Here is a 27940-nt window from a genome sequence, read left to right on the forward strand (position 1 = left end):
AATAATAAATTGAAAGTTCCTTAATTTTTTTATTTTATTTTTTAATATGTACTTAAAAAGACAGAGAGGCAAAAAACAAAAAGTATGCGGAGACTACTGCATGAAGGACTTTCCTAACAAAGGCTGACTCAGAAGAAGCAAAAACATAAAAATTGTGGAATTTAGTAAAAGTGTGCAAAGAAAACCAAGTAGCTGCCTTACAAATTTGGTAAACTAAAGCCTCAGTGTTAAAAGCCCCATAAGTGGCAAATGATCTGGTAGAATGAGCAGTAATCCGCTTAGGTGAGGGCTGTCCCACCTCCAAGAAAGCTTTATGGATCAAAAGTTTCAACCAAGAAGCCAAAGAAATAGCCATAGTTGTCTGCCCTTGTTTAGATCCAGAAAATGGACAAATCCTTAGTAGCAGCTACATAATACTTCAAGGCTCTATCATCATTCAATTGTGAAGAAGCCTCTGAAAAAAAATTTGGATTAGGACACGAAGAAGAGACAACAATTTCCAGACATATTATCTGAAGACACAACTTTAGGCAAAAAGTCAAACTTGGTTCTCAAAACTGCCTTATCCTGATGAAAAATGAGATAAGGAGAATCACAAGAAAGAGCAGATAATTCAGAAACTCTTTTAGCAGAAGAGATAACAAAAAGAAACAAAACTTTCTTTTATACAGGTTGTGAGAGTCCATGATCCATTACTCCTGGGAATTACTCTTCCTTGCTGTAACAAAATACACTTAAATGCAAACTGGTCCTGATTGTAATAAACTACTCACAACAAAAATGAATAATTATATTAGTAATGAGGCTTGTGCAAACAGATTTATTTACAACCCTCCAAGAACAAATGACAATACTTTCATAAATAATCACACACATTTATTAACCCCTTAAGGACCAGGGCTGTTAACACTTTTGTGGTGTTTGTGCTTAGCTGTAATTTCTTTCATGTAATTGGCAAGAGTCCATGAGCTAGTGACGTATGGGATATACAATCCTACCAGGAGGGGCAAAGTTTCCCAAACCTCAAAATGCCTATAAATACACCTATCACCACACCCACAATTCAGTTTTACAAACTTTGCCTCCTATGGAGGTGGTGAAGTAAGTTTGTGCTAAGCTTTCTACGTTGATATGCGCTTCTCAGCATTTTAAAGCCTGGTTCCTCTCAGAGTACAGTGAATGTCAGAGGGATGTGAAGGGAGTATTACCTATTGAATGCAATGGTCATCCTAACGGGGATCTATTTCATAGGTTCTCTGTTATCAGTCGTAGAGATTCATCTCCTACCTCCCTTTTCAGATCGACGATATACTCTCATATACTATTACCTCTACTGATAACCGTTTCAGTACTGGTTTGGCTATCTGCTATATGTGGATGGATGTCTTTCAGTAAGTATGTTTTTATTACTTAAGACACTCTCAGCTATGGTTTGGCACTTTATGTATTTATATAAAGTTCTAAATATATGTATTGTACTTATATTTGCCATGATTCAGGTTTTCAGTATATTTCCTTTTGCAGACTGTCAGTTTCATATCTGGGAAATGCTTTTTTATGAAAATGTATTTCTTACCTGGGATATAGTCTCTTTTTCAAATTGACTGTCTTTTAAATTCACGAGCAGAATTAGGCTCGCGAGGGCGCAAAATGCCAAAGTATATTGCGTCATTTTTGGCGCAAAGTTACGTTCGTTAACGCAAATTCGTCATTTCCAGCGTATCCTTTGCCAGCAGTTAGATTGGAGTTTTGGGAAAAGATCCCCAAAGTTGATGGGGCTATCGTACTACTATTCCTACGGAAGATAGTACTTCTTTTAAAGATCCTTTAGATAGGGAACTTGAATCGTATGTAAAGAAGGCTTATTAATATTCAGGTCATCTTCTTAGGCCTGCAATTTCTTTGGCTGATGTTGCAGCTGCTTCAACTTTTTGGTTAAACTTTAGCGCAACAAGTATCGGATCATGATTTGTCTAGCATTTTTAAGTTGATTCAACATGCTAATAATTTCATTTGTGATGCCATTTTTGATATCATCAAAATTGATGTTAGATATATGTCTTTAGTTATTTTAGCTAGAAGAGCTTTGTGGCTCAAATCTTGGAATGCTGATAGGACTTCTAAGTCCAGATTGCTATCTCTTTGCCAAGGTAATAAATTATTTGGTTCTCAGTTGGATTCAATCATTTCAACTGTCACTGGGGGGAAGGGAGTTTTTTTGCCTCAGGATAAAAAACCTTTGGGTAAATCTAAAGCTTCTAACCGTTTTCGTTCCTTTCGACATAATAAGGAACAGAAATCTAATCCTTCCCCAAAGGAATCTGTTTCCAATTGGAAGCCTTCCTCAAATTGGAATAAATCCAAGCCATTTAAGAGATCAAAGCCAGCCCCCATGAGGGTTTGGCCCTCATTCCAGCTCAGCTGGTAGGGGGCAGATTAAATTTTTTTAAAGATGTTTGGATCAATTTGGTCCAAAATCATTGGATTCAGAGTATTGTCTCTCAGGGGTACAGAATAGGATTCAGAGTAAGACCGCCTATGAGATTTTTTCTCTCACGCACTCCAGCGAACCCAGTAAAGGCTCAGGCTTTCCTGAAGTGTGTTTCAGACCTGGAGTTATCAGGGGTAATCATGCCAGTTCCATTTCAGGAACAGGGTCTGGGGTTTTATTCAAATCTATTCATTGTCCCAAAGAAAGAAAACTCATTCAGACCAGTTTTGGATCTAAAGATTTTGAATCGATATGTAAGAGTACCAACTTTCAAGATGGTGACTATAAGGACTATTCTGCCTTTTGTTCAGCAAGGGCATTATATGTCCACAATAGACTTACAGGATGCATATCTTCATATTCCGATTCATCCGGATCACTATCAGTTCCTGAGATTCTCTTTTCTAGACAAGCATTACCAATTTGTTGCTCTTCCTTTTGGCCTAGCGACAGCTCCAAGAATCTTTTCAAAGGTTCTCGGTGCCCTACTCTCTGTAATCAGAGAGCAGGGTATTGCGGTGTTTCCTTATTTGGACAATATCTTGGTACTTCCTCAGTCTTTACGTTCTGCAGAATCAGCTAGTATTGTTTCTTCAAAGACATGGTTGGAGGATCAATTTACCAAAAAGTTCTTTGATTCCTCAGACAAAGGTAACCTTTTTAGGTTTCCAGATAGATTCAGTGTCCATGACTTTGTCTCTAACAGACAAGATAATTTGAAATTGGTTGCAGCCTGTTGGAACCTTCAGTCTCAGTCATTCCCTTCAGTAGCTATGTGCATGGAGACGCAATCCCCTTTGCTCGTTTTCATATGAGACCTCTCCAGCTTTGTATGCTGAACCAATGGTGCAGGGATTATACAAGGATATCACAATTAATATCCTTAAATCCCAATGTTCGACTTTCTCTGACTTGGTGGTTAGATCACCATCGTATAATTTTAGGGGCCTCTTTCGTCCAACCTGTACTGTGAACACAACAGATGCGAGTCTTTCAGGTTGGAGAGCTGTTTGGGGATCTCTGACAGCACTAGGGGTTTGGAAATCTCAAGAGGCGAGATTACCAATCAATATTTTGGAACTCCGTGCAATTCTCAGGGCCCTTCAGTTTTGGCCTCTGTTGAAGAGAGAACCGTTCAGTTGTTTTCAGACAGACAATATCCCAACTGTGGCATATGTCAATCATCAGGGACAGTCCTCAAGCTATGAAAGAAGTATCTCGGATACTTGTTTGGGCGGAATCCAGCTCCTGTTTAATTTCTGCGGTTCATATCCCAGGTATAGACAATTGGAAAGCGGATTATCTCAGTTATCAGACTTTACATCCGGGAGAATGGTCACTCCACCCAGATGTGTTTTCACAAATTGTTCAGATGTGGGGGCTTCCAGAAATAGATCTGATGGCATCTCATCTAAACAAAAAACTTCCCAGGTACCTGTCCAGGTTCAAGGATCCTCAGGCAGAAGCAGTGGATGCATTGACACTTCCGTGGTGTTATCAACCTGCTTATATTTTCCCGCCTCAAATTCTTCTTCCAAGAGTGATCTCCAAGATCATCATGGAGCAATAGTTTGTGCTGCTGGTGGCTCCAGCATGGTCTCACAGGTTTTGGTATGCGGATCTTGTTTGGATGTCCAGTTGCCAACCTTGGCCACTTCCATTAAGGCCAGACCTATCTCAAGGTCCGTTTTTCCATCAGGATCTCAAATAATTAAATTTGAAGGTATGGAAATTGAACGCTTAGTACTTAGTCATAGAGGTTTCTCAGACTCAGTGATTAATACTAAATCTGTGTCTAGAAATATTTATTATCGAGTTTGGAAGACTTACATTTCATGGTGTTCTCATAAATTCTCTTGGCATTCTTTTAGAATTCCTAGAATTTTACAGTTTCTTCAGGATGGTTTGGATAAAGGTTTGTCTGCAAGTTCCTTGAAAAAACAAAACTCTGCTCTTTCTGTTTTATTCCACAGGAAAATTGCTAAACTTCCTGATATTCATTGTTTTGTACAGGCTTTGGTTCGTATCAAGCCTCTCATTAAATCAATCTCTCCTCCTTGGAGTCTTAATTTGGTTTTGAAGGCTTTACAGGCTCCTCCATTTGAGCCTATGCATTCTTTGGACATTAAACTACTTTCTTGGAAAGTGTTGTTCCTTTTGGATATCTCTTCTGCTAGACGAGTTTCTGAGCTATCTGCTCTTTCTTGTGAATCTCTTTTTCTGATTTTTTATCAGGATAAGGCAGTTTTGCGGACTTCATTTAAATTCTTACCTAAGGTTGTGAATTCTAACAACATTAATAGAGAAATTGTTGTCCCTTCTTTGTGTCCTAATCTTAAGAATTCTTTGGAGAGATCTTTACATTCTTTGGATGTGGTGAGAGAATTTAAATATTATGTTGAAGCCACTAAAGATTTCAGGAAGACTTCTAGTCTATTTATCTTTTCTGGTTCCAGGAAAGGTCAGAAGGCTTCTGCCGTTTCTTTGGCATCGTGGTTAAAGCTTTTGATTCATCAATCTTATTTGGAGTCGGGTAAAGCCCCGCCTCAGAGAATTACAGCTCATTCTACTAGATCAGTTTCCACTTCTTGGGCTTTGAAGAATGAAGCTTTAGTTGATCAGATTTGCAAAGCTGCAACTTTGTCTTCTTTGTATACATTTACTAAATTCTACCATTTTGATGTATTTGCTTCTTCGGAAACAGTTTTTGGTAGGAAAGTTCGTCAGGCAGCTGTTTCAGTTTGATTCTTCTGCTTATGATTTAAGTTTTTCTTTTTTTAGAATAAACTTATATTTGGGTTGTGGATTTTTTTTTTCAGCGAAATGGCTGTTTTTATTTTTATCCCTCCCTCTCTAGTGACTCTTGCGTGGAGTTCCACATCTGGGGTATTGCTATCCCATACGTTACGCTCATGGACTCTTGCCAATTACATGACAAAAAACATAATTTATGTAAGAACTTACCTGATAAATTCATTTCTTTCATATTGGCAAGAGTCCATGAGGCCCACCCCCTTTTTTATGGTGGTTATGATTTTTTTGTATAAAGCACAATTATTTCCAAATTCCTTTGTTGATGCTTTTACTCCTTTCTTTATCACCCCACTTCTTGGCTATTCGTTAAACTGAATTGTGGGTGTGGTGAGGGGTGTACTTATAGGCATTTTGAGGTTTGGGAAACTTTGCCCCTCCTGGTAGGATTGTATATCCCATACGTCACTAGCTCATGGACTCTTGCCGATATGAAAGAAATTAATTTATCAGGTAAGTTCTTACATAAATTATGTTTTTCTCTCTCTCCTTTACTGTTCCCATACAAATTATATATTGTTTTTATCAGGACAAGAAGGGCTTTCTTAACATACCATTATTTGTATCATATAATTTACTTTTTTTTTTTTTTTTTTTAATATGGTGAAAAATTGAAAAAAAAAACATGTTTTTACTTTTACTTGAAAAATCTTTTATCTACAAAAGCTAATGAAAAAAACTGCTAAATAGATTCAAAATTTTGTCCTGAGTTTAAAAACACCCAGTATTTACAAGTTTTTTTGCAAGTGATAGGGCTATAAGTATAAGTACGACATTGCTGTTTCAAAATATATATTTTTAAAATGTATCAATAGTGACATTGTAACACTGTCACAAACATAATAATTGGCTGTTACTATCTGTAGGAGGCCTGGAAGTTATGGAGTATAACCTAATGTTTGGCTTTCTCTGAATAGGCACTGAAATAGATCCTATGCTTATACTGAGTTGTATACCCTTAAAACTGCTGACGAACAATCTTGGCAGCATCCCAAACAAGGTATTGTGAATTATTCTAAGCTTCTGCAAACTCAGTCACTCCCAGATATTCTATATCTCAGCATTACACCATGCCTCATTTAAAAATAGTCAGGACAAACTGACCTCTTTGAAAATGTATTCACACAATTGAAAATGTATTCACACAATTTTTATAAATGTTCCCCTCATAGTACAAGTTGCTTGTCGGAGGGATGTATTGGAAGTGACATATTTAACCAGTGGGGATATAGTTATTAGCCTTGCCATGAGGGTTGCAGGGACTTACCCTCTGCCTGTTGGTTGATATACTTCTATTCCAGTTCCTCTGCTGTTGTATTTCAGCACTGGTCTTGGCTTCCTACTGGTTTCCTCCAGTAGAAGAGTGTGTTTGGGTAAGTACTATATGGTTTATTTACTTTGCTCTCTTTATGTACATAGCCTTGATACATTTATGTGTTATTTGATATTATCCCTTTTAAAGTGTTAATATGTTTATTTTAATAGCGTCTCTTTTTTTTAAGCATTTTTTATCGCATCTGTTTTTCAGGTGCGTTTTTTTACGCTTGCTGTCCTTCAGTGTCTGGGGTTAAGGAGCTTTTCCACCTCAGGATTAGTAGTCCAAGGGTATATTTTAAGCTCAGATATGTATTTTGTCCCTTAACAGGGTTCAGAACTCTTTTTTCCGCCTAGTATCAGAGTTCTTCTGGTTCCATCTGGAAATAGAATGGTATTTGCTAAATGTTTCAGTGCCTTTTACTGGATTTGAGCACTATACCCTCTACTTGCAAGGCTGCAAAGCTAGATACTAGGCCATTTTTTTTTGTTCTTCCTTGAATCCTCATAGTCTCTATCAAATTAGGTTTCAGATCAAGGCCTCTCAAAGGAGGTTTTTTTTTTGGTCTATGTTCCTAGGAATTATGTAGGCCCAGGTAGATGGAAATTCTATCCTTTTCATTGTTCCATAAGTAGGAAGCAACTTTCAGATCTATTCTGACCTAGAAACTTTGAACAAGTTTCTCAAGTTCCTACTTTCAAAAGAGAAACTATTAAGATATTTCTGTGAGGTCAGTTTATGATCTTAATTGATCTTATGGATGCTTACCTTTATGCTCTTATTTCTAGACACATCATCGGTTTCTGAGATTTACTTTTCTGGATGAGCTTTTTTCAGTTTGTTGCTCTTCCATTTGGTCTGGCTACAGCTCTAAGGTTCAGAACACACTCTTAACTGTAATCAGTTTCCAAAAGGATTTACGCTTTCTCAATAGCAATCATCTGCTCTGTCCACCTATAAAGGGGGAGATCCAGTCTATAGTTTTAATTTTTAAGCCACTGGCATCACTATTATGGGAATCCCTGAAATCATGGACCATGCTATGTTTAACTGTGCCCTGAGTGATATTCCATATATGTTTGTAACACCTATTTTTATTTTTGTGCATCCTAGATAAATATGCTTACACGGGCAAATAGGTGGACAGAACAGATTATTGCTATTGAGAAAGTGTGAATCCTTTAGGATCAAGGAATTAAATTGTTTACAGCCTTTTGGATTAAATGTCAATCTTGATATTGTAGCTTTTATGTAATAATTAGAATGTCTTTTAACATACCGCATTCTGGTGACCCATATTTTGGTATCACAAATGCTAGTGGAAAATGTAATGTTTCTGATATCCAGCCACTAGGTAGATCTCCACATCGGGACCTACAGAAAGTTTTTTTTCCAGCCTATTCCTTTATTAAAGGTCTTATACTGATGTTATTGTATGTTATGTCACATTCAATATTTTATCCATATATTTATTTGTTGTACCCATTTTTACATATGTTTCAATTACAGTACAACATTGTAACTCTTTAAGGGACAGTCAACACTAAAACTGATATTGTTTAAAAAAAGATAGATAATGCCTTTACTACCCATCTCCCAGCTTTGCACAACCAACATTGTTATATTAATAAATTTTATAACATTGAAACCTCTAAATGTCTGCCTGTTTTAAAGCCATTAAAGACAGCCTCTTATCACATGCTTTTGTATTTTCTTTTCACAACAGGGGAGTGCTAGTTCATGTGAGCCATATAATCACAGAGGTAGAAAGTGTATTAAAGGGACACTCAATCAAAATTAAACTCTCATTATTCAGATAGAGCATGCCATTTTAAAAAAAACTTTCCAATTTACTTCCATTAATTAAATGTGCACAGTCTTTTTATATTTAAACTTTTTGAGTCACCAGCTCCTACTGAGCATGTGCAAGAATAAGTGTGTATGCATTTGTGAATGGCTGATGGCTGTCACATGGTACGTGTATGCATTTGTGATTGGCTGATGGCTGTCACATGGTACAAGGGAGTGGAAAAAGACATAACTTTTAAAATTATCAGAAAAAAATCTACTACTCATTTAAGTTCAGACTAAGTGCTATTGCATTGTCTTGTTATCTTGCATTTGTTGATTATGCAAATCTACTGTGTTGACTGGTCCTTTAATATAACCATGTTGGTTATGCAAAACTGGGGAATAGGTAATAAAGGAACTGTCTATCTTGTAAAACAATAAAACTTTTGGTGTAGATGGTCCCTTTAATTGTTATTTGCAATAGTATTTTGTAAAACGTACTTCTTGGTTTTAAATGTAACAGGTGGTTTTAAATATGCCGATGCCCAACATCCATTCAAACGATCTTGAGTTTGAGTAACGAGCAGAGGGATATATACCGTACTTGATATTTATTGATCATATGAATTAAATATGAAACATTTCCTCAAGAAAACCTGGCAAACAACCAAACTTAAATGGACAGTCTACACCAGAATTTTCATTTTAAAAGATAGATAATCTCTTTATTACCCATTCCCTAGTTTTGCTTAACCAACAATGTTATATTAATATACTTTTTACCTCTGTGATTACCTTGCATCTGAGACTGCAGCCTGCTCCCTTATTTCAGTTCTTTTGACAGACTTGCATTTTAGCCAATCAGTGCTATCTCATAAATAATTCTACAGGAGGAATATTGAATGCTCTAACTGAATCGTGAAAGAAAAATTGAGTTTCATGTCCCTTTCACCTTCTCCTGAGAAGGCAAAGAATGGACTGGAATATCAGAGAGGTTAGAGGAATTGAAAGTTTGTGAAGTGTTGGGTATCTTTGCCTCCTCCTAATAGCCAAGAGTTTAATTTCAGGAGTAATGGCTCGTGGACTCATCACCTTATAATAATAAAAAAAATCACCTCATCCGTTGCTGAAAAGTTCCAAACTGCCTTTGGAGGCAACATCAGATCTGTGCATCAGGAGCTTCATGAAATAAGTTTTCATGGCCAAGCATCAGCATTGGTGTGGTGTAAAGCACACCACTAATGGACCCTGAAGCAGTAGAAACATGTTCTGTGGAGTTTGTCACATAGTGAAATGGAAACATCCGAGTGTTGCGGATCCCAGGAAAGGCTACCTACTCTAATGTATAGTGCTCTACTGTAATGTTTGGTACTGCTTTTCAGGGTTCCAGAGAAGGGTCATCATAATGGTACAGAACACAAAGACATTTTATAGTCACTTGGGCGTTTCCACCTAGTGAAACATGATTTTTCCTGTTCCAGCATGACTTTGCCCCTGTGCACAAAGCGAGGTCCATTAAGACATGGTTTGAAGAGTTTGGCGTAGAGGAACGTGAGTAGTCTGCACAGAGCCCTTACCTCACCCCCATTTAACACCTTTAGGATGAACAGAAACGCCGACTGTGAGTTAGACCTTATTCAACATCAGTGCATGGTCTTACAAATACTCTTCTGGCTTGGCACAGATGCCAACAGACATGCTCCAGATTCTTCTTGAAAGCTTTCCCAGAAAAGTTAAAGCTGTTACAGCCACTTGGGGAGGGTATGCCTATGGTTTTGGAATGTGATGTTTTAAATTATAGGTATTTAAAAGACCAAAAGTTGTTGGTTATTTTTATCCTTGTCAGGGTGAGATAAAAAGAAACAGGGCCAACCAGATTTACATCTAACAGACCACAATGTTGATTTTTTTACATGAGCAAAATATTAAGTTGAAGCTGTTTAGTTTGAAACAATTCAACAGAAGTGAGTGTCTGTGCATAAGTCTATAGGAAGTTGCTCATTACTTATTTTGCGGGTTACCCAGAGTATATATATTTTGTACTTTTAGGAGTCACATAAAACATTTCACAAATGCAGAACATTAAAAAATTTATTTTTGTATATGAATTTTCTGATGTGTAATAAAATTTGATTTCTGGATAAAACATTTCCCACATACAGAACATGAAAATGGTTTCTCTCCTGAGTGAATTTTCTGATGTGTAATAAGGTGTGACTGCTGGTTAAAACATCTCCCACATTGAGAACATGAAAATGGCTTATCTCCTGTGTGAATATTCTGATGTCTAGTAAGGTCGGATTTTTGGGTGAAACCTTTTCCACATCTAGAACACAAAAACAGTTTTTCCCCTGTATGCATTCTCTGGTGATTAATAAGCTTTGCATGTTGGGTGTAACACTTCCCACATTTAGAACACAAAAATGACTTTTCTCTTCTGTGATTTTTCTGATGAGCAATAAGGTTTGATTGCCGGTTACAACTTTTACCACATTCTGAGCATGAATATGGTTTCTCGCCTGTGTGAACACTTTGATGTCTAGTAAGGTTTGATTGACGATTGAAACATTTCCCACATTTAGAACACAAAAATGTTTTTTCTTTTGCATGACTTTTTAAATATCGTTTCTTTCTATAGGCAAACATTTTTCCACTGACAGAAAATCCTAGTGGATTAGCCATAGTTTGAGTTATCTGGTCGTTAAAAAGTTTTGTAACTTTGGTAGGATAATTGGAATTATCAGAATCATTAAATGAGTGAGTGGTTTGTGGTTTGAGTTCAGTTAGCTTGCATGTTTTGTGAAATGGCTTTACAGAATCATTTTGATGAATTTGTTCTGCTTTATTTTCTTGACTACAGTTCTGGATAAAGGTGTCTGTAGTGTGATGATTTCCATCAATATTCCAGTCCACACGGCCATCTGTCAGAAAGATATATAATGAGAGTAAGGCATATATCATTGTTTTACTCAAGGATAGGAGACTGATGATATTTTACTATATATAACCCAATGGCTTAGACACTTATCTTCTCACAAATATCCTAAAATTCTAGCCTACCTGCAGTGTCAGGAAACAAAAATGGTTTCTCAAGTAGCTTTAATAAATACAAAGTTTTGATGTTATTTTTTTATTAAAGGATCCAAAAAGTAAGGGTACACAAAAATGAAATGTTCAATATTTTACTATACAAAAATAACTCTTTCAGCAGCAAAACCCAAATTGCCTAGAATAAAGAGGTTTTAAATGTGCTTGTTACATAGTTATCGGACATAACCACAAATCTTGTTCCACAATGGAAGCTGGCACATTACCATCCTAAAACAATCTCTTTACAGAGCATTTTTTACACTTTTATGTCCCTTTGAAGTGGTGAAGGAAGAGTAGTCAATTTATGTTCAATTCTCCCTCCCCTAGCCACAGCAGAGATTCCACTCAGGACCACAGTACTTCTACTATGTGTTTATCCCCTTTGCACAGGTTAAACACACAGCATTAAAAGGTTTCTAGTCTTAAACTTACATGCTTTAACGTATTAGAACATGTCATGGCAGATAAAGCTGAGGACGGCATCCTTCTCTCTTGTGCAACTATTATTTGCCTGGGAGTATGTAATGCATATTATTTATAAGCTGGTTTGTACATGATGAATTGCTGCACATTTATATTTATTTTAGCACAATATATGGCAAAGAAAAACATTGTTGCCCCCTTATTTTTTGTTTAGAAAAAAAATTGGGCCCAATATACTATAATATGCTTAGCTTAAAAAGACACTGTACTCAAAACTTCTATCACGTGTGTGTATCAGACAGACATAGAAAGGATGGTGAACGGAAGGCAATGGTTTCAATGTAGCCAAGATCATCTGTAACTTAAACCAGTTGACTGTTAGATTACCTATCTACTGGGACCAGGCTGTAAAGGTCCTATATTGTTGCAGGCTTACCAGATTTTACCACAAGAGATATGGCTGCAGAATAAGAAACAGCTGGAACGATGTTACTAAATCCTTACTATGTTTGAGAGAGGAATTTAGCAAGGATAATAATTGAAATCAAGAATGGAGAAGCAAACATTTAATTTCATTATTCGTATTATGTATATAGTTTTTAGCTGTAGTTTAACAGCACTGAATCCCTGGTAATGGTCCTCCCTAGGAGAATAACTGCAGCATGGCATTATTGCTAATATATTTATAATGTATTTGTTTATTTTCCAACCATGAGTATTGAGTAAGGTTAGCTAAAACATTCAATATAAATTATTATGAGAATATATCCTAAGAAAACAGGAACCCATCTAACTTTTGACAACGGTGTCCCTATATACTGCTCACTTCAGAAATCAAGCAGGAACCCACATGTTCCTCCATATTGCATATATGAACCCTTAAAGGAGCAGTCAACACCAGAATTGTTGTTGTTTAAAAAGATAGATAATCACTTTATTACCCATTCTCCAGTTTTGCATAACAAACACAGTTATAATAATACACATTTTACCTCTGTAATTATTTTGTATCTAAGCATCTGCAGACTGCCCCCTTATTTCAGTTCATTTGACAAACATGCATTTTAGTCAGTGCTCACTACTCGGTAAATTCACGTGCGTGAGCTCAATGTTATCTATGTGAAACACAAACTAATGCCCTCTAGTGGTGAAAAACGGTCAGTGCTTTCAGATTAAAGGTGGCCTTCAATGTTTAATAAATTAGCATATGAACCTCCTAGGTTTAGCTTTCAACTAAGAATACCAAGAGAACAAAGCAAAATTGGTGATAAACTTAAATGGGAAAGGTGTTTCATATTAAATACCCTATTTGAATCATGAAAGTTTTTTTTTTAACTTGACTGTCCCTTTAAGAACACTCCACATCCATTCTTTCATCACAAATCCCCACAAGATCCCATCACTCAAGGGCCCCCACTAACTGCCCAAAGAAAATTCCATCTGAAGGACCCAAATGTAGGTCACTGCTTTGACTCTTATGCAATATTTGTCTTGACCAAAGTCCTGGGATCCTCGTATGCCCAGAAATTAAACTTACACTAAAATTAGAGGAGAAAAGTATCCTACAGGGCAGGGTGGAGAGAAGAGAGGGGAAAATATATTTCTTTTATAAACAGAAAAAAGGGGGATAACAAGGAAATGTTTATTATATTTTCACGGTATTAGGCATAGAGTTAGCATTTATTTACTCTGAAATATTATGAGATGAGTTTTCTGACATAATGAAGGTATATGCAAATGTCAGGGAAGAAAAACAGTAATTTTTGTTTGGAGAATTTATAATTTTTAAGCATTAGCTTGGCTTTTGAATTGTCTATGTGAATGTTAATTATTTTTCTTTGTTTACCAATAAAAAAAATATATATAAAAAAAATAATTAGCTAATATTAAATTAGGGTTCTACTATTTTTGCTTAGGAATCCCTATAAAGCTATTTTTCAGTGTCTTAAGAAGGTAAAGGTTAGAGATATTTGAATAGTGAGAAAAATCCATCACTTAAAAGAATATAAAATAAACATATTAATTCCGACGTTTACATGAATAGAGAAGACCTGTGACTTTCAAACTGCTGCAAAATCATCTACCACTTTAACAACTCCATAATCTATGCTGGTGGGTGTCCTGAAATAACTAAGTGAAGGTGGAAGTAAGAACCATAGCTTTGCGAAATAGGTAGGTCTAATATGACAACTATCTTCGCAGATACCATAATGCTAAAGGGGTGGGGGAACCTACACTTTGTTAAACTTGGTAAAGGGGCAGGGGCCTCTAAATGTTGCTCATGTTTTGTAAATAATCTTCTACATATTTTTGAGGGTGCAGCTTTACATTATGGGAATTATTTAGAGCTTGGGGTGTGCTTGAGGAGCTGGCACGTGCCTAGATATAAAAGCTGAAAGACCGAAAGGACTTGGACTGCATACTTGCTTGCTGGTGACCATTTATGCAGCTATAGAATAGCATCAGTCAAGTCTTAGGCCCCTATTTAAGAAAGGTCTTGCGGACCTGATCCGACACTGCGGATCAGGTCCGCAAGACCTCGCTGAATGCGGAGAGCAATACGCTCTCTGTATTCAGCATTGCACCAGCAACTCACAAGAGCTGCTGGTGCAACGCCGCCCCCTGCAGACTCACGGCCAATCAGCTGCCAGCAGGGGGTGTCAATCAACCCGATCGTACTCGATCGGGTTGATTTTTGGCGATTCCTGCCCGCCTGCTCAGAGCCTGCTCCATAACTTGTGCTTCTGGCGAGTCTGAAGACTCGCCAGAAACACGGCCCACAAGCTCCCAACGGAGCTTGTTAAATGGGCCCCTTAATGTTTTAAAAACAAATTAAAAGAGAGATGAAATCCAAAATTTTTCTTTCATGATTCAGATAGAGCATTTTATTTTAAACAACGTTCTAGTTTACTTCTATTAAAAAAAAATCTCTCTCTTGGTTATCCTTTGCTGAAAAGCAGGGACGTAAGCTCAGGAGCCGGCCCATTTCTGCAGCGCTATATGGCAACAGTTTTGCAAGAATGTTATCCATTTGCAAGAGCACTAGATGGCAGCACTATTTCCCACCATTTAGTACTCCAGATGACTACCAAGGTATCTCTTCAACAAAGAATATCATGGGGATAAAGCGAATGTGATAATAGAAGTAAATTAGAAACTTTTTTTTTTTTTTTAAATCGTATGCTCTGTCTGAATCCCAAAATAAATTGTTTGGGTTTCATATCCCTTTAACATCCTTTTCATTGCTACTATGCTTCAAAAGCCAACCTCTACCCACATTTTGCCTTATTTGGAGGAGACAATCCTCTTTAGTCCACAGACAACAAAACTAGCCACTGCCATATAGTTGGTATAACATATATTGCTTTGCAATTGTTATTGGATAAAGCCAATTAGAGACAGATATGTAGCAGAGTTATACTTGCGAAGTCTGAAAGGGGCATTTCAAGTTTAGAGAATTAGAAATGGCTCAATTATATGAAAATTGAGGAAAATAAATAATAAGAGTATATTGTTCAGGTTGCATTAGGCATAACTAAACAATACTAGGTTGGCTCATACCAACAAGCAAGAGCAGGATCCTTTTAGGAAAAAAAATACAAATTTTTTAGCAACTCTAAAATACCAGTAAACGCTTATTATATAGATCAGGGCTAGATAAACCCAAGAGCCAGGCAGCCACTGGCTCCTAGAATTTTACCCCTGGCTCCTAACTTTTTCAGATGATTCTCCATATTTATATATAAAAACGCCACTGCCTGGCTCCAAAAGTATGACTGGCTCCAAAATTTTAAACAAATTTGTCGACCCCTGATATAGATCTATCCAGAAGAACATGTGAACTAATGTCTATAAAGAGAAGTAGCTATTTATATTAAACCAAGCAGTTTCTTGGCTTAATAAATTCATATTTAACCAAACCTGAATTAAGACTCAATGCATATGATAGATATTTATTTTCCATAAAATTTGATCTATATTAGTTGTATTGTGGTGAAAACATTAAAGGGACAGTCTAGTTAAACTTTAATGATTCAGATAGGGCATGCCATTTTAAACAACTTTCCAATTTACTTTTATCATAAAATTTTCTTTCTTCTCTTGGTATTCTTGGTTGAAAGCTAAACCTAGGTAGGCCAATTTTAAGCCCTTGAAGGCTGCCTCTTATTTCAGGGCATTTTGATAGTTTTTCACAGCTAGAGGGCGTTCGTTCATGTGTGCCATATAGATAACATTGTGATCACGCAGGTGGAATTGCCTAGGAGTCAACACTGATTGGCTTAAATGCAGGTCTGTCAAAGGAACTAAAATAAGGGGGCAGTCTGCAGAGGCTTAGATACAAGGTAATCACAGAGGTAAAAAAGTATATTAATGTAACTGTGTTGGTCATGCAAAACTGGGGAATGTATAATAAAGAGATTATCCATCTTTTTAAATAATCACAATTTTGGAGTAGACTGTCCCTTTAACAATTAACTTTTCATGGAAAATAAAATAGCTATCAGGCAGAGCCTTAATTCAAGTTTGGGTAAATATATATTCACTAAGCCAAGAAACTGCTTGGTTTAATATAAATAGCTACTTCCCTTTATAAATGTTAGTTCCCATTTCTTTCTATAATAGCTCCTTTTTGCAACATCTTGCTACATAAAACAATTTACATATAGAAATCAGAGATTCAGACAAGCCGGACATCACAAGGAGGTAAGGTAAAAAGGTGGATACAGGGGGCTCCGTAAAAAAATATATTACCTTTATTTAGTGAGACAGATTAAAAACAAAACAGGGCTCGCAGCCCATAATGTTAGCACAGGGTTATCAGTGGAGACAAAAAACGAGCAGACATGTTTCGTGTGGGGCTACCACACTTGCTTACTAATATCACCACTGAAATATCTATTTAAAGAGACAGACAACATTTAATTGAGTTAATTAAAGTGAAGGTTAAGTTTAGTGGTTTCGTTGCCTGTAATATATTATATAAGTCCTAAATAACATGATCGCTATTTTTTTTTTAAATATAAGTATATAGATTATAGTGTTATAAACATGTTATATTTACTCTCCCGGCCGTTTGTTGCTCCTCCCTCCATTGATTTCCGGATTATTCATTACATTACGTACAGAGCAGTCCCACCCGCTCTGTACGTCATTCAAAAGCTTGTTCACGTTTTCATGAGCAATTGCGCATGCGCACCACTCGCCGTAATTTGTATTTGCGCCTGCGTGACCTATTTTGACAAAATACAAGACATAGCCGGAGGAATCGAGGAAAGAGCATGCGCAAAACTAGAACGCGCGTTGAGCCTAACACATAGGTAGTAAATACAACGCATGCGCATTTGTTAGAGTTTTGCGGTGACGTAATTTGACGGCCGCCTAACGGCCAGTGTCTCTATTGGCTTAGAAAAAAACGTGACCAGGATAAGGAAAAAAATAAATAAAAAATGGGCTGTTTAAACAGTCTGATGAATCGGATAAAGAAGAGGTAATAAATACATTAATATAGCGAAACGAAAATTTTGATGAATTAAACTCACATTTATTTGGATACTATTTACAGGGAAAGAAGTTTAATAACTAAAACTTTACCTTCACTTTAATTGCACATAATTGTTAAAAACAATTGCTCAAAAGGTTAACCCTTGCCTAATCTTATATACTCTGTGTACCCTAGTGTCAGGACTATAATAACTCTCCCATATCCAAAGTGAATAAATGCATTGCTATATTAATTTAACTTCATTAGCATAATAAATATATAGATACATGTCGGAAAATTCATCAAAGTATATTTATATACACCTTAACCCTACAAAATTTCATCTATATACATTTGAAAAATATTCTGAACCTACAGAGGCATTCTTATTATGTTTGTTTGAAATAAACATCTAGGGAGTTCTTAATTTGTCTTTATATGAAGAAGCTGATTTGATATTATATATTTATCAGAAAAAGATCCCAGACATATACAAGAGACAGATTCCAAGATTAAATAAACAAATTGACATCACTTTCGATATTTATCCCCTGTGGATGTCAAGTATTTAAAGGACCAGTCAACACAGTAGATTTGCATAATCAACAAATGCAAGATAACAAGACAATGCAATAGCACTTAGTCTGAACTTCAAATGAGTAGAAGATTTTTATTTTCTGACAATTTTAAAAGTTATGTATTTTTCCACTCCACCTGTACCATGTGACAGCCATCAGGCAATCACAAATGCATACACGTACCATGAGACAGCCATCAGCCATTCAAAAATGCATACACACTTATTTCTTGCACATGCTCAGTAGGAGCTGGAGACTCAAAAAGTTTAAATATAAAAAGACTGTGCACATTTTGTTAAATGAAGTACTTTTGGAAAGTTGTTTAAAATAGCATGCTCTAACTGAATAATGAAAGTTTAATTTTGATTGAGCATCCGTTTAAATAAAAAATCCATTCGGCTTCAGTGTAATTCAAACGATACTCCCTGTCCCCTCCTCTCGTATGTGCTGGGACATGATCTATGGCTTGTACGGAAAGTAATGAGGCATCTCCTGCGTGTTTATTTTTAAAATGTCTTGCCACAGGAGTAAATATCTCTGGGTCCTCAATGTCCCTAACGTGTTCAAGTGCCCTATCTTTCAGAAAACGTTTGGTTTTGCCAACATACTGAATCTGGCACCCCCTACAGGTCAGCAAATAAACTACATGTGTAGATTTACAATTGAGTTTAAACCCAATTTCATATGATCTATTTGTTACAGTAGAGACAAAATGTGTCCCCTCATTCACATACGTACATGCCTTACAGCGAGTGGCCTTACATTTGTAAAAGCCCAATCTATTAGGAAGCCATGTTCTGATATTTTTACTTTGTAAATCAGATGGGGCTAATAAATTCCCCAGGGTTTTCCCTTTTTTGGCTACAAATTTACATCCTCCTGTAACTAATCCTTCTAGACTCGGGTCACCAGCCAAAATCGGAAGATTCTGTTTTATAATATTACAAACCTTATTGAATTCCAAGCTATACGGGGTACTAAAAATAATTTTATTCCCCACACTTGTTTGTGTTCCCTTTTTGGTGTTTTTATATTGTAATAGCTCCTCTCTGTGTAGCTGATCTACCTCTTTTTTAACATTGCTTAAAAATTTATCAGGGTAACCTCTACTTTGTAGCCTGTTTTCAAGTATTTTATTATTATTATTCTTTATTTATAAAGCGCCAACAGATTCCGCAGCGCTGCCCATGGGTACAAGGATAACAGTACAGTGGAGAAACAATACGATAAGACACAAAATTTTACAGACAAATACAGGGGGAATTGAGGGCCCTGTTCCCGTAGGAACTTACAATCTAGATGGTTAGGAGGATTGGAAACAGGAGGTGGGGACTGCAGAGGTGAGAATGATATTAGTGAGGAGATAGAGGGCAACTGTTAGTTAATTGGTTAGTTTGTTAATAAGTCGGGTGATAAGCTTCCCTGAACAGAAAGGTCTTTAGGGAACGTTTAAAGGAGGAGAGGTTAGGGGCAAGTTTGACATCTCGAGGAAGAAGCGTTCCAGAGGGTTGGTGCCGCACGAGAGAAGTCCTGTAGTCTAGAATGAGAGGAGGTGATGGTAGAGGATGCAAGAAGCAGGTCGTTGTTGGATCTTAGGGGACGGGCAGGAGTATATTTGTTGATGAGCGAGGACAGGTAGGGTGGGGAAGCATTGGTGAGGGCTTTGTAGGTCAGGGTGAGAATTTTGAATTTAACTCTGTTGTGAATGGGGAGCCAGTGAAGGGACTCACAGAGAGGCGCAGCAGAAACAGAGCGTCGAGAGAGGTGGATTAGTCTGGCAGATGCATTTAGGACGGATTGGAGGGGATAGAGGCGGGAGAGAGGGAGGCCAGTTAGTAAGTTGTTACAGTAGTCAAGTCGGGAAATTACCAGGGAGTGGATGAGCTGTTTGGTAGTTTCAGCACTCAGAAACGGGGGAATTTTGGAGATATTGCGTAGGTGCTTGCGGCAGGATGAAGAGAGCAGTTGGATGTGGGGAATGAAGGACAGATTTGAGTCAAGCGTGACTCCGAGGCAGTGGACTTGGGGTGATGGGAAGATAGTGGTGCCACCAACAGTGATAGAAAAATTAGAGACTGGAGTGGAGCTAGAGGGGGGAATTAGAAGTAGTTCAGTCTTGGACATATTTATTTTTAGGTGGTGAGAGGCCATCCAGGAGGAAATGCCAGATAAGCAGTCGCTGATGTGAGAGTTGACAGAAGGAGAGAGTGCAGGGGTGGAAAGGCAGATCTGGGTATCATCAGCATAGAGGTGATAGCTGAAGCCATAGCTGTTGATAAGTTTACCCAGTGAAGAAGTGTAAATAGAGAAGAGTAGAGGACCCAGGACAGAGCCTTGAGGTACTCCAACAGACAGGGGCAATAGAGAGGAGGAGTCATCAGCAAATATTTCACATTGTTCTTTATACATCATGTCATCCGAGCAAATCCGTTTAGTACGAATAATACTGTCCCTTCGGGATTGCCTTTTTAACATGCCCTGGGTGGCATGATTTATAATTAAGAATAGTATCCTGATGGTTTCCTAAATACACTAGAACTAATATGCCCAGTACATGGGTCAGCTTCTAGCTCCACGTCAAGGAACTTAATCGTTGTTTCATGTTGCTCAACAGTAAATTTTAACCCTACCATGTTGGTATTAAGGTTATCTACAAATACCTGTGCAGACTCAGCACCTCCATCCCACACCACCAGGAGGTCGTCAATATACCGACCATAATAGACTATATTGGACTTAAAGGAGTTGCTATCTCCATAGACGTGGGTGGCCTCCCACCAACCCATAAAAAGGTTGGCGTAAGAGGGGGAAAATTTTGCCCCCATGGCCGTCCCACATCTCTGGAGGTAGCAACACCCCTCAAAAAGAAAAAAAAATATGTGTCAACAAAAATTCTATAGCCGTTAGTAAAATTTGTTTCAAATCAGTTCCATAATTTGAATTATTGTCCAAAAAATAAGAAATTGCGGTTAACCCCTGATGGTGCGGGATGGATGTATACAAAGACACCACGTCAAATTGTCATGAATCTATATCTCATTTGCCAAGTCAGGTTTTTGACCACATTTAGGACCTGAGTAGAATCTCTGATATAACTCATAAGCTCTGTTACTAAGGGTTGCAAGTAAGAATCCACCAGTTCTGAAAGTGGTTCTAAAAGGGATCCCATCCCAGATAGGATAGGCCTACCCGGAGGATGGTTACTATCTTTGTGCAGTTTGGGTAAGAAGTAAAAAATAGGGGTATATGGTGTAGAGGGAAGCAGAGTTTCAAAAAAATGTCTCTTTAAAAGCCCCCACTTGCTTGCCCAATTCCAGGATATCCCTCAGTTTTGTTTGAAATTTTTTGTTGGATTGAAACTTAATTTAAGGTACACCGACTCATCTCTTAGTTGGCGATGGGCCTCTGCTACATAGTATTCCCTATCCATAATCACAACGTTTCCGCCTGTATCAGAGTTTTTTATAACAATGTCTGAATTTGATTTTAGTTGTTTTATTGCTTTGTTCTGTTCAAATGTTAAATTATGTGTATAATGCCCCTTAGTTTTTTCTCCCTCCTGTATTTTTTTCTGAGAGTATTTTTAATTGACGCTCCACTGTGCGCTGAAATATATCAATTGACTCACTTTGACTTTGTACCGGGTAGTAGTTACTCTAGATTAACATTATCATTCAACAATGTTGTAAGTTCAAGAACAAGGCATTGTTCATCAAAACTAAGAGCACTGGACTCTATTTTAGATACGGGTATAACAGGTGCAATTTCTTCTGGTTCAGCACCATCCATGGAACTTTCAAAATGTTTCTTTAATGTAACTTTTCTAACGAATTTATTATCATCATGGATGGTGCCGAACAAGTTGAAATGTGCAGTAGGGACAAATCCCAAACCCAAACACAGAACTTCCACCTCTGTTTTGGATAGCTCATACTGAGAGAGATTTACTACATTTTTTATACATATTTCCTTGTATAAGAGCGTGTCCGATATTGTATTTTGTTTGGCTTTTCTCCTCCCTCTGCACCCCCTTCTTGTTTTTTTCTTTTTGACTTGCTCCCTGTACGCCATTCGTTTTTTGGCTGTGTGCTACTCTCCACCTGTGGTGTATCTAATGCTGACAAATTGCTCACAATTTCGGATTCCTCATTGGACTCATGGTCTGAAGTGTCAACATCATACTCAGTCTCTTCAAAATGTACCTTTTTATTCATTTTGGGTGTGACACCCATTCTGGAATCTATCTTACCACTTCTCTGAGACAGTTTAGTATGATGTTGACCCCTTCCGCTCTGCACCTGCCATCTGTATACTTTATTGAAATCATAATCTCTCTTATCACGTGATAATTTTTGTTTTTTTAAATGATTTTTACCTACATGAAAAAAATGTCAAACCCAATCACATACCTGTGCAGTGACTTGGATGGATTCCCATCAGCCGTGTATCCTTCCCTTTTTCTGCAATAAAAGATAATGTTTTTGGATTTTTACAAGTGACCTCTAGATATTTCAACCCAGAATTAAAGGGACACTGAACCCATATTTTTTTCTTTCACGATTTCGATAGAGCATGACATTTTAAGCAACTTTCTAATTTACTCCTATTATCAATTTTTATTCGTTCTCTTGCTATCTTTATTTTAAAAGCAGGAATGTAAATCTTAGCAGCCAGCCCATTTTAGGTTCAGCACCATGGATAAAGCTTGCTTATTGGAGGCTTACATTTACCCACCAATGAGCAAGCATAACCCAGGTTCTCAACCAAAAATGGGCCGGCTCCTATGCATCACATTCCTGCTTTTTAAATAAAGATAGCAAGAGAACGAAGAAAAAATGATAATAGGAATAAATTAGAAAGTTGCTTAAAATTGCATGCTCTGTCTGAATCGTGAAAGAAAAAATTTGGGTTTAGTGTCCCTTTAAACATGATTGTATCAATGTAAAAAAAAAAAAAATACATCTCTGGTCTATATGAACCATTTTATGGATTTGTACTGTAAGAAATGTGTGTTTGAACTATTCTGTTTTATAAGAAATATAAATTGTTTTATTTTACCTCTACAACAAAAACATTACCTGAGCTTTTATTGTCAGGGATCTTCAGAATATTGAGTGTCTGGTGATTCTCAATCACATCTTTGTAATGTTCCTTGTGTCCCTCTACGTACTCCCACTCATCGACACAGAAATACACTGCAACATCACCGCACCTTACAGGTACCTGAAACACACACAGGCCATTCAGCGCTAACCGATTCCGTCAGACTCTTCATGACAGAACAAAAAGAACCAGGATAATGTTAATAAAAACATGCAGACACAGAGAGGGTACTAAAATATATACAGGTCCAGATTTACTTTGTAAATTAAAGGGATATTAAAAACAGTGCTCCTTTGGTAAAAACAATTATGTTAAAGCAAAGTAAACATACAAAGAATCAGATTTTGTTAAAAAAAAAAAAAAAAACAACAAACAAAACAACAAACAACTTTACTTGTTTTCTTGTAAAGTTAGCACTTGGAAATTCTCAGTGTAGCCCTTCCCTCAGTGTGATAAGAGTAAGGACATTTTTAAACCTAAGTTGTATTATGTGAGTTCTGAGCAGGAGCAAATCTGACTCCCAGTTATCTAGTCTAATCACTTTATTGTAAACCAGCCTAGTTCTATGACATCTGGCTAAGATAAACCTTCCTGCAGAGCCCCCCTCCTCCTTGTAGGGCTGTGACAGAAACTAATGGACAGTGCACAAATGCAGTGTAAAAAATAAAAATCTTTTTAAAAAGATTAATATATATTGCAATGATTTATATTAAGTATAACCAAGTATTTAGTGCTTTTTTGTATGACAACAATGAAACAGACAGTTTAACATTCCTTTTTTAAAAGGGACATTAAACACCTCAAGATATTAGTATAAATTGTTCAATTTCATGTAGTAAAAAAACTTTGCAATAAACTTTCATTATTTATTTAGTTCTCCTTTCCTGTCATTTGATTCTCAATATCGTGTGCTTTCTAATTCATGGTAAACATAAAAATGTGCAGACACAGCTATATTCCACACAGTCATTGGTTGCACACTCTAGTAAGCCATTTATATAAGCATTCATAATTGACCTCAGCAGAAAAGGTAACCTAAGTTACAATATGGCGGCACCCACTGGTTTTTATGGAAATTCATTTTTACCCTTATTTTTTCAATATTGAAACAGCTAATACATTTTTTTTAAATACATGTACAAGTTATTGTCAGGATGATATTTGCACTGAATACATCATTCAAGGAATTATTTATGTAGTGTTTAATGTCCCTTTAACAGGAGTTACTATGCTCTGAAGATGGTATTCCCCAGCAGTGCTCACCTCTCCAGTAAGTTGCTGCATGCTGTCATCCAGAGAACTCTTCACAATGGTGTATTCCTGTAGATGAAGACAGGTCAAAACATGGTCTCTACAATACATGGAAATGTTATGAACAGCTAAACCTATTTTGTAGCAAATCTCATAAAACAGCTACTCTAATAAGCAGAAACAATTTCACATAATCTTACTTTAATGGGACACTGAACTCAAATTTTTATTTCATGATTCAGATAGAGCATGTAATTTTAAGCAACTTTGTAATGTACCCCCGCTATAATTTTTTCTTTGTTCTCTTTTTTTGAAGAATGTAAGTTTAGGAGCCGGCCCATCTTTGGTTCAGCACTTGGATAGCGCTTGCTGATTGATGGCTAAATGTAGCCACCAATCAGCAAGCACTATCCAGGGTGCTGAACCAAAAATGGGCCGGCTCATAAGCTTTACATTACTGCTATTTCAAGAAAAAAATGTAGGTTCAGTATCCCTTTAATTCCTGGTTCTTCTAATAGAAGTGTAAAAAAACGTGATATATACAGGGAGTGCAGAATTATTAGGCAAATGAGTATTTTGACCACATCATCCTCTTTATGCATGTTGTCTTACTCCAAGCTGTAAAGGCTCGAAAGCCTACTACCAATTAAGCATATTAGGTGATGTGCATCTCTGTAATGAGAAGGGGTGTGGTCTAATGACATCAACACCCTATATCAGGTGTGCATAATTATTAGGCAACTTCCTTTCCTTTGGCAAAATGGGTCAAAAGAAGGACTTGACAGGCTCAGAAAAGTCAAAAATAGTGAGATATCTTGCAGAGGGATGCAGCACTCTTAAAATTGCAAAGCTTCTGAAGCGTGATCATCGAACAATCAAGCGTTTCATTCAAAATAGTCAACAGGGTCGCAAGAAGCGTGTGGAAAAACCAAGGTGCAAAATAACTGCCCATGAACTGAGAAAAGTCAAGCGTGCAGCTGCCAAGATGCCACTTGCCACCAGTTTGGCCATATTTCAGAGCTGCAACATCACTGGAGTGCCCAAAAGCACAAGGTGTGCAATACTCAGAGACATGGCCAAGGTAAGAAAGGCTGAAAGACGACCACCACTGAACAAGACACACAAGCTGAAACGTCAAGACTGGGCCAAGAAATATCTCAAGACTGATTTTGCTAAGGTTTTATGGACTGATGAAATGAGAGTGAGTCTTGATGGGCCAGATGGATGGGCCCGTGGCTGGATTGGTAAAGGGCAGAGAGCTCCAGTCCGACTCAGACGCCAGCAAGGTGGAGGTGGAGTACTGTTTTGGGCTGGTATCATCAAAGATGAGCTTGTGGGGCCTTTTCGGGTTGAGGATGGAGTCAAGCTCAACTCCCAGTCCTACTGCCAGTTTCTGGAAGACACCTTCTTCAAGCAGTGGTACAGGAAGAAGTCTGCATCCTTCAAGAAAAACATGATTTTCATGCAGGACAATGCTCCATCACACGCGTCCAAGTACTCCACAGCGTGGCTGGCAAGAAAGGGTATAAAAGAAGAAAATCTAATGACATGGCCTCCTTGTTCACCTGATCTGAACCCCATTGAAAACCTGTGGTCCATCATCAAATGTGAGATTTACAAGGAGGGAAAACAGTACACCTCTCTGAACAGTGTCTGGGAGGCTGTGGTTGCTGCTGCACGCAATGTTGATGGTGAACAGATCAAAACACTGACAGAATCCATGGATGGCAGGCTTTTGAGTGTCCTTGCAAAGAAAGGTGGCTATATTGGTCACTGATTTGTTTTTGAATGTCAGAAATTTATATTTGTGAATGTTGAGATGTTATATTGGTTTCACTGGTAAAAATAAATAATTGAAATGGGTATATATTTGTTTTTTGTTAAGTTGCCTAATAATTATGCACAGTAATAGTCACCTGCACACACAGATATCCCCCTAAAATAGCTATAACTAAAAACAAACTGAAAACTACTTCCAAAACTATTCAGCTTTGATATTAATGAGTTTTTTTGGGTTCATTGAGAACATGGTTGTTCAATAATAAAATTAATCCTCAAAAATACAACTTGCCTAATAATTCTGCACTCCCTGTATGTATCAAGTCTAAAATAGCTATTACATTAAACCTAGATTTACCATACATTTTACAGACAAGGTTAGTCCAACAAGGAATTTCAGAAATGTATGAAGCTTTTCATTATCACAGAAGCTTCAATATCACAAGTTGTATAATGCTATAAAAGGGCTTTTATAAACAATAAGCAATTTGGAATATAAATCCAACATAGTACATCAGAACTATCCCCAGTGATATTGAACACTTAAAGGGACATAATACTCATATGCTAAATCACTTGAAACTGATGCAGTATAACTGTAAAAAGCTGACAGGAAAATATCACCTGAGCATCTATGTAAAAAAGGAAGATATTTTACCTCACAATTTCCTTAGCTCAGCAGAGTAAGTTCTGTGTAAAAAGATATACTCAGCTGCAGGTAAAAAAAAATAAATGAAAAAATGAACTGCAGCCAATCAGCATCAACAGTGCTGAGGTCATGAACTATTTTACTGTGATCTCATGAGATTTGACTTAACTCATGATATTTCATAGTAAACTTCCTTAAACTGAATAGGGAAATAACATGAGTGTGCACAAGGCTCACTCCCTTTGCTGTACTGGGACAGACATACTGATTTGCTGCTTTACAATGGGATGTGGCTACTGAGGAACTTTTGAGGTAAAATATCTTTCTTTTTTACATAGAGATGTTCAGGTGATATTTTCAAGTCAGCTTTTTACAGCAATGCTGCATCACTTTCAAGTGTTTCTACATTTGGGTATCATGGCCCTTTAATACAGTCTGCACCGGGAAACAAATTTACATTCTTTATCAGATTAGGTTTGGCTTTTATATAAAATTGAAATTATCCATGTAAATTTTTTGCAGTTGAGGTAAAACATATGCAGTAGCAATGATGCAGCTCTCACCTCTGTAGTAGTAATTAGACGGATGATCTCCTGAGCACGCCTCAAAATCCTATCATTCTTTTTTTTGTCACTGTTTATCTTGATCATCATCAGTGAGTTCATCAAATCCTTCAGGACGGAGACCTACATGAATGGTAAAAGGTGCCCAAACTAAATAATGAGTAGATAATGTGCTGCCCTGTCTATATTACAGTGATGCAAAATAAAGCACAGTTAGAGGTTTCAGTAATAAGCTACACATTTTTAACTTTACGATAAAATAAAACGATTTCTGAAGCACCAAAAAGTATACATCATCCTATTTAACCCTAAGTTTACAACAAAAGAATGATGCATTGAAATACATGTATATTCTTATTTGCTTAAATTATATATTTATGCTAGATATACAACACTTTCATTCCATCTGAGTTGCCTAACCATTGCCTAGTAATTATCTATATACTGTATTTTAATGCTAAGGTTAGGATTTTAGGTTTTGTTTTTTTATTGTTTCAGAATTAAAGACCATGGTGGAGCCTCCTAAGCTGGCCAATTGCTACCCTGTATTTAGGCATCACAGAAGCTCCCAAAATCTGTAACCCCAAAGTACTGATGGAACAACCCACATATGC

General features: G+C 37.1%; 1 protein-coding gene and 1 long non-coding RNA gene across 2 annotated transcripts in view; one reads left to right on the top strand and one right to left on the bottom strand.

The window, feature by feature from the left end:
• Positions 1 to 10481: 10481 nt before the first annotated feature.
• The window catches only part of LOC128646012 (oocyte zinc finger protein XlCOF7.1), a 35847-nt gene continuing 18388 nt past the window's right edge, over positions 10482 to 27940 (bottom strand). The window contains exons 4-8 of the mRNA XM_053699403.1: positions 27327 to 27449; positions 24348 to 24404; positions 23060 to 23204; positions 22391 to 22441; positions 10482 to 11329 (exon numbers count right to left, since the gene is read on the bottom strand). Of these exons, the coding sequence (XP_053555378.1) occupies positions 10500 to 11329; positions 22391 to 22441; positions 23060 to 23204; positions 24348 to 24404; positions 27327 to 27449 (1206 nt within the window). The 3' untranslated portion in view covers positions 10482 to 10499. The remainder of the gene's footprint in view (positions 11330 to 22390; positions 22442 to 23059; positions 23205 to 24347; positions 24405 to 27326; positions 27450 to 27940) is intronic.
• LOC128646013 (uncharacterized) lies at positions 16605 to 27927 on the top strand. The gene is made up of 3 exons (XR_008400171.1): positions 16605 to 16625; positions 24305 to 24354; positions 27825 to 27927. It is a non-coding gene; the product is annotated as an uncharacterized LOC128646013 (long non-coding RNA).

The sequence above is a fragment of the Bombina bombina genome, chromosome 1 (assembly GCF_027579735.1).
Source record: "Bombina bombina isolate aBomBom1 chromosome 1, aBomBom1.pri, whole genome shotgun sequence".
NCBI classification, from domain to species: Eukaryota; Metazoa; Chordata; class Amphibia; order Anura; family Bombinatoridae; genus Bombina; species Bombina bombina.